The 14,117-nt window shown below is 39.2% G+C and overlaps 1 protein-coding gene across 3 annotated transcripts in view; it reads left to right on the forward strand.

Annotated features, from left to right (window-relative positions):
- Positions 1-14,117, forward strand: part of ncor2 (nuclear receptor corepressor 2) — a 172,203-nt gene that overhangs the window by 49,031 nt on the left and 109,055 nt on the right. For all 3 annotated transcript variants that reach the window (XM_049486156.1, XM_049486157.1, XM_049486158.1), the window contains exons 2-3: positions 6,679-6,878; positions 9,367-9,488. In XM_049486156.1, coding sequence (XP_049342113.1) covers positions 6,774-6,878; positions 9,367-9,488 — 227 coding nt within the window. In that variant the 5' untranslated portion in view covers positions 6,679-6,773. The remainder of the gene's footprint in view (positions 1-6,678; positions 6,879-9,366; positions 9,489-14,117) is intronic.

Below are 14,117 nucleotides of genomic sequence, written 5' to 3' on the forward strand. Positions count from 1 at the left end.
AGTGTATATTATGGAGGGTTTTTTTTCAATAAGATTCATAAGCCAGAAGCAGAAATTTTTATAATTCAAATCGTTTTGAATCAAAAATCGATTTTGAATCGAATCGTGGCCCCCAAAATCGGAATCGAATCGAATCGTGAGATAGTAAACGATTCCCACCCCTACTAGGCGCTGACTCTTGGGCCCTGCATTGTTTTTCATCACAATATAGTGTAAACATTTTCCAATATTGTGCAGCCCTATGTAGGAAACCACTGCAAAGTGAATGTAGTGGAAACACTGAGGAGCCTATCACGTGTTTTAGTGTTTCTAACTCACTCCAAGTCAACCCACAGTCCTCTCACAATCACAGTGTGGAGCAATACAATCACAGTATGGTGTTTTACGCAGCCCATACACACACACACACACACACACACACACACATATATACACACGCCGCTCAGTGAAGCAAAAACAAGTGCCCTTGATTATTTCTGTGTAAATCAGTCTGAGCTGCAGGAAGGAAGTAGGCTGCTGGCGTGCCCCTCTCTGTAGTAAAAGCCGATTGGGGGAAGAGGAGGAGGAGGAGGAGGAAAGAGGAAGAGAGATCAGCTTCAAGGGAGCAGGCTGTGGGGAAGAGAGAGAGAGAGAGAGATCTCTAACCGCACACTGCTGAGGGAGTGATTTATAGCATCTCTCAGCACTGAGCGAGAGGACTGGGGTTGGTGGCTTTACAGTAACTGAGCTCTTATTCTGATTCAGGCAGGTCAGCTGAGTGGCTGGTGGTGCTCCTCACCTTATTGTTTAATCTATTGAGGAGAGAAGGGGCTTCAGAATGCAGATACATTTCTATTATAATGTTGAAAACTTGGTACTCTATAAGAGAGCAGACCGTTATCATCCCACACAAGGATTCTAGTACAAGGCAAAACTTTGAAGTGAATGTGTTTATCCAGGTGTTTTAAATATTTCAGCCAAGATCTGGGACTTGATAGAGTGGGATCAGGTTAGCCATGATGCTAACAACCAGGATTGGAAATGTTTTAGCTGTTAAGCTAATAGAGAAAGCAGCTAGCTGGGTGGAGCAGGTTAGCTGTGATGCTAACAACTGGTCTTGGCAGGATTGTACAATCGAAGCCATTTTTTAAATAATTTTATTTGATTTTTTTTTATCACATTTTATCTCAATTTACATGGCAATGACCCAACCCACTTATTAGGACTCCCCCGATTACTAGTGATGCCCCAACATCAGGAGGGTAAAGAATGGCACATGCTTCCTCCGATACATGTGAAGCCAGCCACCGCTTCTTTTTGAGCTGCTGCTGATGCAGCATTGCAGAGTAGCATTGCGGAGTAGCATCACAGCACACTCGGAGGAAAGCACAGCGACTCTGTTCTGATACATCAGCTCACAGACTTCTTGTGCTGATCGACATCACCCTTTGGAGTGATGTGGGGAGAGAGTGTCATGTACCCATCCAGAGAGAGCAAGGCCAATTGTGCTCTCTCAGGGCTCCGGCAGCTGATGGCAAGCTACATGAACAGGATTTGAACCGCTGGACCACTCAGAGCCCCTAACCTTAGCCTTTTTTGAACATATTAAATGTGGTCATTTATATAAAATATAATTAATAGACATATGGTTTATTGTTGAAGACCTTCTTTGCTTATTCTTTGTCAATACTTTACAGTGTACTGCCGACCTTACACAAAACGATTTTAAAGCGATTTCACTGTTGCAGATACATTTCCAGTGTCGGGATAAAATCACAAGTGTCTTGCTAGAGTCGAGTTGCGGTCACGTCATCGCGATCGTTCAATATAAGTTGGTTTGGAATGAAGGTTTAAGTCAGTCTTTTTCTCTTCCTGCGTTCAGATAAAATCAACAGTGTTTAATATTATCGTCTTGAGACTTGGCACACTCAAAGAGCCAACAACCAATAGGAGAGCGATAACGTTTGTGGAACTGGACATTGATGACAATCCAGCAATGGCTGGACAAAAGGAGAAGAAACTGGTGGAGCTGTGGAGTGAGCAAGAGTGTCGCTATGAGGTGTCTTCCCATTTATACCAAAAAATGATAATCTTTAATAAACAAATAAAATATTTTTTTTTATTCATAAATAATCTCAGAAAGAATCTAGTTGCAAATAGTGACCCTGCAAGATCCCCAGTCATAAATCTTAGCCTTTTGAGTAAAAAGTCTGTGACTTGTCTTTAGATGTGAGAGCGGGTCAAACTTTAGTCTTTTTAGAGTTTTTTTTAAGTCATCCTAGTGTATGGTTATGATGTATGGTTTCCCTGACTCATGTTCATCTACAACCTTCTTTCTGAAGGTCTTGCAGAATGTTGCAAGCATCATTGTTTGGTTTTTAGCCGGTAATGACTCAGGAATCGTACGTGGTTTTGGCCACATTTGGTGGTGAGGTTTGAAGCCACATGCTCACATTTTACACACTCATGTCTGGAGGAAGGCGGCTAGTTCACAATCATGAGGTTACAGATATTTTAAGCTCTGCACTGCAGATGTTTAGACCACTAGTTTAAGCTGTAAAACATGCCTTGCTGCCACAGCGTGTATTTGTGTGTGGGAAATTAAATAAGCTTAACAGGTTTAAGCTTAAAATGTTAGCTGTTCTAATCCAGTACATACGATTATGACCAAATTGTCCAAATTGATTAGCAAAGGGGCAGGTGCTTAGACCAGGGTTCAGCCTAGTCTTTGACTGCACAGCAATTTGAATGAAGCTTTTCCATTAAAAGGTGAACCTAGTATATGACCAGACCTGAAAATGTACCTGAACTAGTGCTGCACAAGACACTTCAGTTTCTGAATCAGTTTCATTGATTTTGCTATTTATATTTAAGTAAAATGAACGTTGTTGTTTTATTCTGTAAACTATATGCAAGATTTCTCTGAAATTCCGAAATAAAAATTTAGAACATTTACTTGCAGAAAAGGAGAAATGGCTGAAATAAAAAAAAAAGTCGCAGATCTTTTAGACCTCAAATAATGCAAAGAAGAAAAGTTCATATTCATAAAGTTTTAAGAGTTCAGAAATCAATATTTGGTGGAATAACCCTGTTTTTTAATCATCATCCTCCACCAGTCTTACGCACTGCTTTTGGATAACTTTATGCCACTCCTGGTGCAAAAATTCAAGCATTTCAGTTTGGTTTGATGGCTTGTGATTATCCATCTTCCTCTTGATTATATTCAAGCGGATTTCAATTTGGTTAAATCAAAGAAACTCATCCCTTTTTAAGTGGGTCTTATTTTTTTGCCATATTACAGCTGTATATATTTTATAGAAAAGCAATTATATCTTTCTCCCAATATCGTGCAGCTCTATTGCAGTCTAGTTATACTTGGTGACTTGATTCAATTAAGATGAGCTCTAGGACCATTTTTTTTCTCACTGGCCCTAGTGATGGGTGATGGGAGGAGAGGAAGGGTCATCCTACCCACCTGAGAGGAGCAAGGCCTCTGTGGCATCACCAGGGATCAAACCTGCACCCTGCTGTTGATATCTGATAGATTTATCTGACTGAACCACATTGAGAGCACCCTTTTCTGCAGAGTCAATTGTAGTATATGGTGGGATGCCCAAATAAAAGCAAATCAGCACATGCGTTAGACCGCCTAGAGAAGAGAGCTGGAGAGCTTGATGTCCATCTGTTGTTATTGTTGTTGAGTGTCACATAGCAGGCAGTGTTGATTAGCGAAACTGATAACGTAACAGAACTCTAATGAACTTGAAAACTTGTCTGGTCTCCTAGCAGCAAGTGTCCTCATGAGCTGGAGAGCGAGACAGTAAATCTGAGGAGGACTCCTTCAGTTGGTTTATTCACAAAGGTGTAAATATATGATGCTCAGAATTAGGGATGTAAAAAATATTGAGATTTTCTTTTTTTCTCCCAATTTAGCTGGGCCAATTGTCCCACCCAGTCAGCTGCTACTCTGCTAGCTGTATATCCCTCATCAGTAGTGATGCCACAACACAAGGAGGGTGAAGACTAGCACATGCCTCCTCTGATACATGTGAAGTCAGCCACCGCCTCTTTTACATCTGCTGCTGATGCAGCATTGCCGAGTAGCATCACAGAGCTCTTGGAGGAAAGCGTAGCGACTTGGTTCTGATACATCAGCTCACAGACGCAGCCTTGTGTTGAGCGGCATCACCCTAGGAGTGATGAGGGGAGGTAGCGCCATCTACCCACCCAAAGAGAGCAAGGCCAGTTGTACTCTCTCAGGGCTCCGGCAGCTGATGTCGCAAATTAATTATTCAATTCTCAGGCAGTTTTCATAGCTAAAGCCCCTATGAAATCTGTTGATTTATTGTCTTTGCTCCACTCTTCACTTAAAACCATCTCTACAAACAAGGACCCTGGAGATCATCACTGTAATTACATTAGTGTGCAGCTTTTAACAGCTTTTTCTGTTATAAGAAAGTGAATCCAAATGTCTGTTTCAGCAGTTATTGGGACATTTTTCTTACCATATAGAACTGCTTTAGCTGCTTTCGCTCCCATCCAAAAAAATCTCTTCATCTCTAGTCTTACAGCAGGGCATAGTGTACATGGAGTACACTGCTTTGTGTTTTTGAGGCTCTAATCTCTATGGATAAAGGAGAGACTAAAATGCTTAAAACTTAAAGTCAAATTACTGTTCAAAAAAATAATTTTTAATTACTGATAAAATCAGATTAAATCTCATAGTGACCAAAGTTTAGATTAATGGATTGGAATGCCTGCTTTTTTTTTGATAAAGAACAATATAATAGTCATTTTGCCCTCCTTTAGGTAGCACTTGTGCTTTATTATTTTTATCATTTTGTCTTTTTATTTATTTATTTTTATTTTTGTTAACTGGAATGCACTTTGAAATGAAAGTATATATTTAGGGAGACATGCACATGATTGCACACTATTTCCAGTAAATTCTCAGGCAGTTTTCAGATCAAAAACCCCATAAAATCTGTGTATTATTGTCTGTGCTCCTCTCTTTACACATAACCGTCTCAACAAACAGGGACCCTGGAGATCATCACTGTGATTACATTAGTGTTCAGAAGGGTGTGTGTGTGTATGTGTGTTTTGAACACAGTGACCCATTCAGACATTGCCGCAATGTAGTTAGAAGCAGGTGTTTATTACAGTCCATTTCTCTCTCTCTCTCTCTCTCTCTCTCTCTCTTTCTCTGAACTCTCCTTTCCTCTGAGAGACTCTAGCTTTCTCAGTGTTCGTCTCCAGTGTGTCTTTACAGCTGAAGATTTGCATCCAGTAGTGAGTCAGTTTAGGAAAGAAACTTTCAATCCTTGACATCTGTTACGCATCTGGTTCTGTTGTAAAAACGTGGGTGAAATATCTTGCTGCATCGATCTGAAGGTAGCAGTTCAGCTGCTTCACTTTCCACTGATTAATTAGTAGGGATGTTTTGATCTGTTGCAGGACCAATTTCGACATGTTTTATTTGAATGTGTTCAGATCCTACGTTTTTACCACTGTGGTATAGCAGAGGGTCTTGTATGAATTATAGAGGAGCCCTCTGTTAAATATTAATAAGCTGCACATCTTGCTTCAGATGTGTGGGTGTATCATCCTGTTACGCTAAGGCCTTAGGATTGCCCATTTCTGCATCTGAGCATTATCCATAGCGTTATTCCTCTGCCATCATACTCTATAGTTGGCACGCTTCCATCTAATGGTTGGAGTTGTGCTTGGTGATGTATGGCTTGCATGTTGGTAAAGGAAGCTCCTTGTAGTTTTGCTGGTGATTACTTTTGTGCACTATGCTGTTTAACTATAGGCAAACACACACTGTAAGTTTACATGAGTTATTGTGGTTACTAAACACCACTAATTATTTATGTTTAAGACAGATTGCATGGCTAGATTTTTTACAGCTGTGTAAATCAGACTGAATAAAACCTTTGAATTCAGTGATTAGAAAGATGTCTCCCAGTACTTTTGTCCACACAGTGAAAAATGTAAAGAATGTAAAAAAAAAAAATAAGAGACCACTTTTTTTTTTTTTTTACCAAAAAAATTTAAAACCTCTGGAATATAATGAAGAGGAAGATGGATGATCAAAAGCCATCAAACAAAGCTGAACTGCTTGCATTTTTGCACCAGGAGTGGCATAAAGTTATTCAAAAGCAGTGTGTAAGACTGGTGGAGAAAAACATGCCAAGATGCTTGAAAACTGTGGTCAAAATCCAGTTTATTCCACCAAATATAGATTTCTGAATAGATTTCAGCCATTTCTTATTTTCTGCAAGTGAATGCTCTAAATGACTATATTTTTATTTGGAAATTGGGAAAAAAGTTTCTGTAGTTTATAAAATAAAACAACAATGTTCATTTTACTATAAGTTATACCTATAAATACCAAAGGCAGAGAAACTGATGTGAGAATGTGTTTGTTCTGAAGATTATTAAAACTTTTTCGTACTTAGGACTTCAACAAAATGTGACATTTGAACATGATGCCCTAATATTTGCCCGAGACCATGAAATGATTTATCATTCATATTCCACTATAAATAAAGCTTGTGTAATCAGTGTTTTTTTTTTGTTGTCAATTTTAATTCTTAATCAAATTGAATCAGATTGTTGTGAATCTTTAAACACAGTTGAATCGAGTCCTAATCTTTTTTTTTCTTCTTTGTCTCTCCCTCTCTCTTTTTGTAGGTCTTTGAGTGCCAGGACTCTGTTCTCCAGAATGGACAGCGTGTGTGCCCCGGCCCCGCCCACATCCTGTGTATAGAGGAAGTTGTGTAATCAGCATGTCCTCTCACCCGCAGCCGGTGCCTCAGAGCCGCAGGGCTGTGGATGCTCGCCACCTGCCAAACCCTGCCGGCCTCCCCCTGCAGCTGGCCCGTGCACACACAGTATGTATACACACACACACACACACACCGCTTAGTATTCGGAAACTTGAGCTTTGAAAGCCATTTGCTCTCGGCTTGACAAAACAGCTTTTTGGCGGCTCTGAAATGTCATTCATTTTCGGCGGTGGGGAATAGCAGTCATCAGAAAGTTCAGCCTGTGTATATGAGCTGTAAATGACCTGTGAATCAGTCCATCAGCTGCAGAGTTATGGGTCCTGAAAGCAGACTCCAGGTGTTGTGAGGAGGCCTAAACACTCCATTTCTGCCTGGGCTGGATACTGAGAGTGTACTGATTTAAATACAGAGAAGACGTGAAAGACAGAATGTTAAAACGGCTCAGCACACACAACTTTAAATCTTTTTTCTCTTCATGATTCCTCATCTAACACCTTTTGTGGAAACCACAATCAGGGTGTTATACAATATTTGCCATGATATTATGACACAAAAACATCACATCAACCTAAGGGCCCACTCACACAAATCTATGTATTTTTAAAAACTGAGTTTTTACCTCTGTTTTGGCTTTCTATTCCCATCAAAACGGAGCTTTTTGAAAACGCCTTCAAGGTGGAGGTTTTTAAAAAACTCTGCTACCAGCAGAGGCATGTGGACGGTGAAAACGAAGCTTACTGAAGACGTCACACAGAGAGTCTGCTCATGTCTGCTTTTGTTTATATTACATTTTGTTTACTTAGCCTGTTCAGAATGAGCCTGAAACATGGATGGCATGGATTTGTGGATTAATAACATGTTTATAGCTTAATTTAAAGTTACACTCACACTATCTATCACGGTGGAGGCGCCAAAATGCGCTGCATGTCTTTTTTTTTTTTTTTTTGTCTGATCCTCCTGGGGTACAATCCTTGCCTCAAATGTAGATTGTGAACCAGTCCTGGAAGTAGAGTGGCGAGAAAACTTCAGAATGTCTTAAGAATCCATTGTGTCCTTGAGTGAAATTATTCGGCCTTGCATTAAAGGACAAACAACTGTTATGAGATCGGCTGTGGATGTTCTGAAAAAAGTTGCATGCACGCTTTACTACCTCAGCGATAATGGCGTTTCAATGTGAACAGGGATTTTTTTGAAATCGCTGCTTGTGTAAACAAAGATATTTTTAAAAACAAAGACAAAAACTAAAGTTTTAAAAATATCCGGATTCAAGTTGATGTGGCCTAAAAGCTACTCTCCACAACATTCAATATTTTTACTATTTTTTATCAGATTTTGTTGCTTTAAAACAATAAATAATAAAAAATGAAATTTGTCTGTTTTAAAAATAAATCCAAATGTCTCAGTTTTACCATTTATTGGGACATTTTACTTACCAAACAAAATGCTGTATTTGCTATTGCTCCCATGACATAATCATCTCTTCAAACTCTAGTCTTACATCAGGGTATAGTGTGAGCACACTGCTTTGTGTCTTTGAGACTCTGATCTCTATAGATGGAGAAGAGACCAAAATGCTTAAAACTGAAAGTCAAATTACCATTCAAATGATAAAATTTCTAGTTATCAATGTTTAGAATATTTAATTGTAGTGCTACAATATATTAAATAAATAAATCATTTTGTCCTCCTCTAGGTAGATCCTGCACATTATTATCATTATCATTATTTTGTGTTTTTAAAGTTTTTTTGCTTTTGTTAACTGGAATGTACCTTGAAATGAAAGTATATTTTTAGGGAGACATGCTCAGAATAGCACACTATTTCCATATGCTTATTCATAAAATTAAGCATATATAAATAATTACATACCCTTAGATTATAATGTAAATTTGGCAAAATAAGCCATTTTGATCTGTATAAAATGCAACATTTGAGCTGTCTTTTTTTTTTTTAAATCCCAGTCTATTTTCAGTAAAGCAAATATTGTGTAAATGACATTGCTTTAGGCTTGAGGTTATTTCAGGTATTTCACTGTGAGGAATGGTGAAACAGGGCTGTGATCACAGTGCTGCTGGAGGTCGGCTCAGGTTATGCACTAATAAGATGATCTTATGATGTAAGGTGCTGAACGCTAACCTGCTTATTGAGTTTATGTTCTACGTCCTTTTCATTTGGCAGGCAGGGAAGCACGCAGGCCTGTTTATTTAGACGTACTGTAGTTTTATGGCTTTATTTTACAGTAAAAGGCTGTGTGCGGTCGGACACTGGGCTTTTTGTTTGGTGACGGTGCTCTGGTCATGAGGTTGATTCGGGGACATGAGCTGCTTTGTCTTCAGTGCAGTGTTTCAGTCAGTGTGCTGGACAGACAGACAGACAGATGGACAGTGTAAGTGAATGGAGACAGGCCTGCGTTTGTGCTGCTACTGTACTGTACAGCCGATGTCTGTCTGTACCAGCAGGGTCTGCACTGGAGCAGGTGCACACGTTGTGCTCACTCACTGGCACAGCAGGCATGAATGTAAGCCTGTATTACATCTTGTATGTGTGGTCTTATCTGTGTGTGTGTGTGTGTGTGTGTGTCTCTCTCTAACAGGATGTTGGCATGGTGGACTTCCACCCGCGGGACTACACTTCCCACCTGGCCCATGGATCCCTGTCCCAGCCCCACCGCCGCAGGCCGTCACTGCTGTCAGAGTTCCAGCCAGGGAGTGAGAGGTAGAGTGTACACACACACACACACACACACACAAACAAACACACACACACATATGCACGTGAACACAAACACTACAGACAGCTATGAGCCTCCTGGGAGTCTTTATGTATTTATTTTTATACAAAATACAAACGTTCTAGTGTTATATACTATTATACAACAATTAGTTCCTCACAACCTTACAATCTGATTGGTTGAGAAGTGTTCAAGCCGTAATGATATTTGTGATAACATCATAGCCTTCTCACACTAAACCTATATCACTCCCCCAACGCATTGCAGAGTAACGGCATATACACACAGGACAGTTTTGAATCATCACCTCCAACAGCGGCATCAGCAGCAGCGTTAGCTTAGCACAGGCTAGCGCTCAGCAACAGCACGCTCGCCCGCAGCGCTGGCTCGTCTTTTGTGGAAAAAAGGGAAGGTAAATTGCCAAATCACAGCCGTGATGTTATTCGTGATAACACACTCCCTCTCATGTTCCATTGCTTAAATAAACCACAGGAGGCTCTGTGCTGGAGTGATATGATGTGATGCAATATAACATTATGATCAACAGATAACTCATCCCAATTATAAGTGATAATAAGCACAACAAACATGCTATGCTCCTCTTAGAAATGTAGGTCATTAACAGTTCAATGACTGATATGCATATCAGTCAATATCTTGTTTTTGTGAGGCTGGAAATTTGAAAATGAATAAAAACTTTGCTTACACAACATGGCATAACCCGCGATCTGACTGTTGCATATGCACACATTGTGATTGTGTTGCTAAAATAAAATACTGATACACAGCTCTGGAAAAAAAATAAGAAACCACTTCAGCTTCTGAATCAGTTTCTCTGATTTTGCTATTTATAGGTATATGTTATGTTATGAGTAAAATGAACATTGTTGTTTTATTCTATAAACTACCGACAACATTTCTCCCAAATTCCAAATAAAAATATTATCGTTTAGAGCATTTATTTGCAGAAAATGAGAAATGTCTGAAATAACAAAAATAATGCAGAGCTTTCAGACTTCAAATAATGCAAAGAAAACAATTTCATATTCATAAAGTTTTAAGAGATCAGAAATCAATATTTGGTGGAATAGCCCTGGTTGTTAATCACAGTTTTCATGCATCTTGGCCTGTTCTCCTCCACCAATCTTACACATTGCTTTTGGATAACTTTATGCCACTCCTGGTGCATGAATTCAAGCAGTTCAGCTTGGTTTCATGATTGCTTGTGATCATTCATCTTCCTCTTGATTATATTCCAGAGGTTTTTAATTTGGTCAAATCAAAGAATCTCATTAATTTCAAGTCGTCTCTTATTTTTTTCCAGAGCTGTGTTGTGCAGTTCCAACCTTTGCTAGTAAAATAGTAAATATATAATTTATAGTAAAATTACATTACCCAATCTCGCCATGTAAAACTAATCCCGCAGAAATAGGACTTTAATCTAAATCAGACTGTATTATATAGAGATTTCTACAGTGCAAGTCTGTACTGGATAAACTGACTGATGCCACGATACTGTGGTGTTACTGCAGAGTGTAGAATCTGCTGAGAAGCTGCCAGTAAGGTCAGCAATGCTGGAGGTTGAAAGAGAAGGAAATGGAATGCGGCGTATTATGAAAGTATCTCTTTAAGAGCATGAGAACATGTGTCAAGGATACACACGCGTCCAATAGATGACCATTGACTCTTAACAAAAGCCTCAGCTCATACAGGACCAGCTTTCTGACAGTACTGATAAAGAAACTTTCTTCTACAGAACACTTCTGTATTCATTTCTGTTCAGAGTAACTACAGTCAGTGTGTATAACGCTTTTAATATGACCCTGACCAGTTTAATATATATGTATAGAAAAGCCCACTCATATTACTGATTCATCTGAAGCCTAAAGACTGATTCAGATTATTTAAGATACAAGACTCTCTCTCCTTTCTATTCAGTTCTATTCAGTTTCGCTCTGCAGGGTCTCTCTGCTGTGGATTCACTCCTTCATCTCATATTTAGAGCGACTCGTCATTTCAGAGCAACTCACGTATTGCAAAAGCGTTACGCAATCTCTGCTTAGCACGCACTGGCACAGTACTCCCCTGCAGCTAATGCAGGCAGACAGGGCAGCACACTGAGGCACAGCGCCAGTTAAATAGGGCAGGATCGCTAATCTCACTGTAGAGGAACACTCCTCATTGACTGGCAGCGTAATGGGAGTAACTGACCTGTCATTGCTCCGCCCACAAATATGCTCTCTTTTAGCGACTAATGCTAGATTAAACAAGCTTGACAGAACAAAAATCTCATTGAGCCTAATGAGAAACTCTGAGAGGCTTAAAATAGCATGATGTTACAGTCACGCAAAAACGCTGCATTTAGATTTTTACTATTTGAGACTGTTTGAATCAAGCAGTTATTTTTTTATATTGTGTCCCAAATAACTTGGAATACAATCTTTTATATATTGACCTCCATAAAAGTAATTAAAACAGGGTTCGTACGGTCATGAAAAACTTTGATAAGTCATGGAATTTGAAAATAGCAATTTCCAGGCCTGGATAAGTTTTGGAAAAATAAAAATATCCAGAAAGTTTTGTAAAAGTCATGTAAATTTGGTCTGCAAATCTTTGTGTTTTAGTTTATTGATGGAGAAAATCTATTTTGAGCTACAAAATACTTCAGCTCAGAGTTAATTTAGTCATTTAACCCAACACAATGGAGCTCTCAGGATCTGACACACTTTTTATTATTAAAGATTGTGTGACAACATTTTATCTGATTCATTTTAGGCCTACTACAATCAATTTTGATTATAGTTTTAGTTGATTTTTGGTTTTATTATCTGTCTGTACTGATGTTTTAAAATCATATGGTCATTAAAATTTCATTGCCTTGGATGCATTGAAAAGTCATGAAAAAATCATGGAAATGTCTTGGTTAAAAAGTGTATGAACCTTGTTAAAAGTAGTTAAGAAGTTTGTAATTTGTATGCAGTGCCATTGAGCAGCTTAACATGCTCGGAAGAGAACACTAACTGGAAGTTATTTTACTGTGCTGTAACTTGAGTGACTTTCTAAATGTTTATATCTACTAGCATATTTCTGTTTCTCATGAGACAACCACAAATGTCCTGGCAGTATACATAGCAGTATGTAAACTGATAATTATGTTTTACCTCATGATTGATACAAAATATAGTAGTTAATTTGGCTATTCTTAATAATAAAGTGTAAACTTGGTTACACAGCTGAAGTGGATTTGATTGTCATATAGTTCATATCCTGCTTGACTAATATGTCATTGCCTGGTGGTTGCTATGGTGTTGCTAAGAGGATAGTTGGTAGTTGCTGTGATGTTGTAAAGTGGTATTAGGTTAGGTTAATGCTAGACACTCATACTCACACTATGGCAACATAATGGAGGCTTTTTAAGCAGGTTTCATATGGTATCACACGTGGATGCTATGGTATCTGGTGTTGGTTGTTCAACTGTTGCCAAGTGGTTGATGATGTACCCAATGTTGATGCATTGGTCTTTCAGATTATTCCTTTTTTTTTAATTTTTTTTTTATTTATGTTACATCTGAAATTGCCCAAACATTTGCGCCGCATTCATTACTATGGTTAAAACGAAAATAATAGAAGAAATAGAATAGTCTGTTTTTACAAACAAACATGTTTCAATAGTAAAGGCATGTTCAAGCACACATTACACAATCAGACTGAACAAGCTGGAGTTGGATCTGTAACAATATGTTGAATAGAAACCATTACGAACGGGCAGTTCAGGGGAAGTGTGGAAGAAGCAGGATGTTTTGGCAAGAAGAGTCAAGAAGGTGTTGCACCTTTCTAATGTGCAGCTTTGCTTGCTGAAACGTTTTATCTTGATGAAAGAGTCATAAGAAGGAAATCTTTTGTGACAATATGATAAATAATTGGTTAAGCTCTGCAAAGTCAGACTGGTGTTGTGTTGGTATCGATCAATCAGTTGGCACACTCATTTGGAATGGATTGGATCATGTCAGCTGTGATTTGAGAACAGAATGTTTGAGTATGCTAACTGTGTGAGTGTGTGTGAGTGTGTGTGTGTGTGTATGTCTTGGCTCAGTGCAGCAGCACTCGTTCAGCAGGGTGTGCAGTGAGTGATAATACGGTAGGGTAGCTTTGCCTCGGGGACATATGTGGACAGGATCTGCCAGACAGACTCACAGAGAGGCTGCAGTGCTGGCAGGCAGTGTGTGTGTTGTGTTGTGTGTGTGTGTGTCTGTGTGTGTGTGTGTGTGTGTGTGTGTGTGTGTGTAGCTGATTGCTAGCAACTGACAGTGCACTTGTGAAAGCCTGCCTAACATTGTGTAGGTCGCCCTTGTGCCAGAAAAATAGCTCTGACCTATTGTGAGGCATGGTCTCCACAGGACCTCTAAAAGTGTCCTGTGATATCTGGCACCAAGACCTTTGCACAGATCCTTTAATTTGTGAAGTGGAGCTTGGGCACCCATCACTTGGTTGCCAGTTCAGCAGTCACCACAAGATCTCGCAAGATTAAATAGGCATGATATTTTCTGTCCGGTGTTAAATGTGTCTCGAGAGACTTGGAGCACAGGCAACCAAAACAAATGTTTGATCATTTA

Source organism: Astyanax mexicanus, chromosome 12 (assembly GCF_023375975.1).
Source record: "Astyanax mexicanus isolate ESR-SI-001 chromosome 12, AstMex3_surface, whole genome shotgun sequence".
Taxonomy (NCBI): domain Eukaryota; kingdom Metazoa; phylum Chordata; class Actinopteri; order Characiformes; family Acestrorhamphidae; genus Astyanax; species Astyanax mexicanus.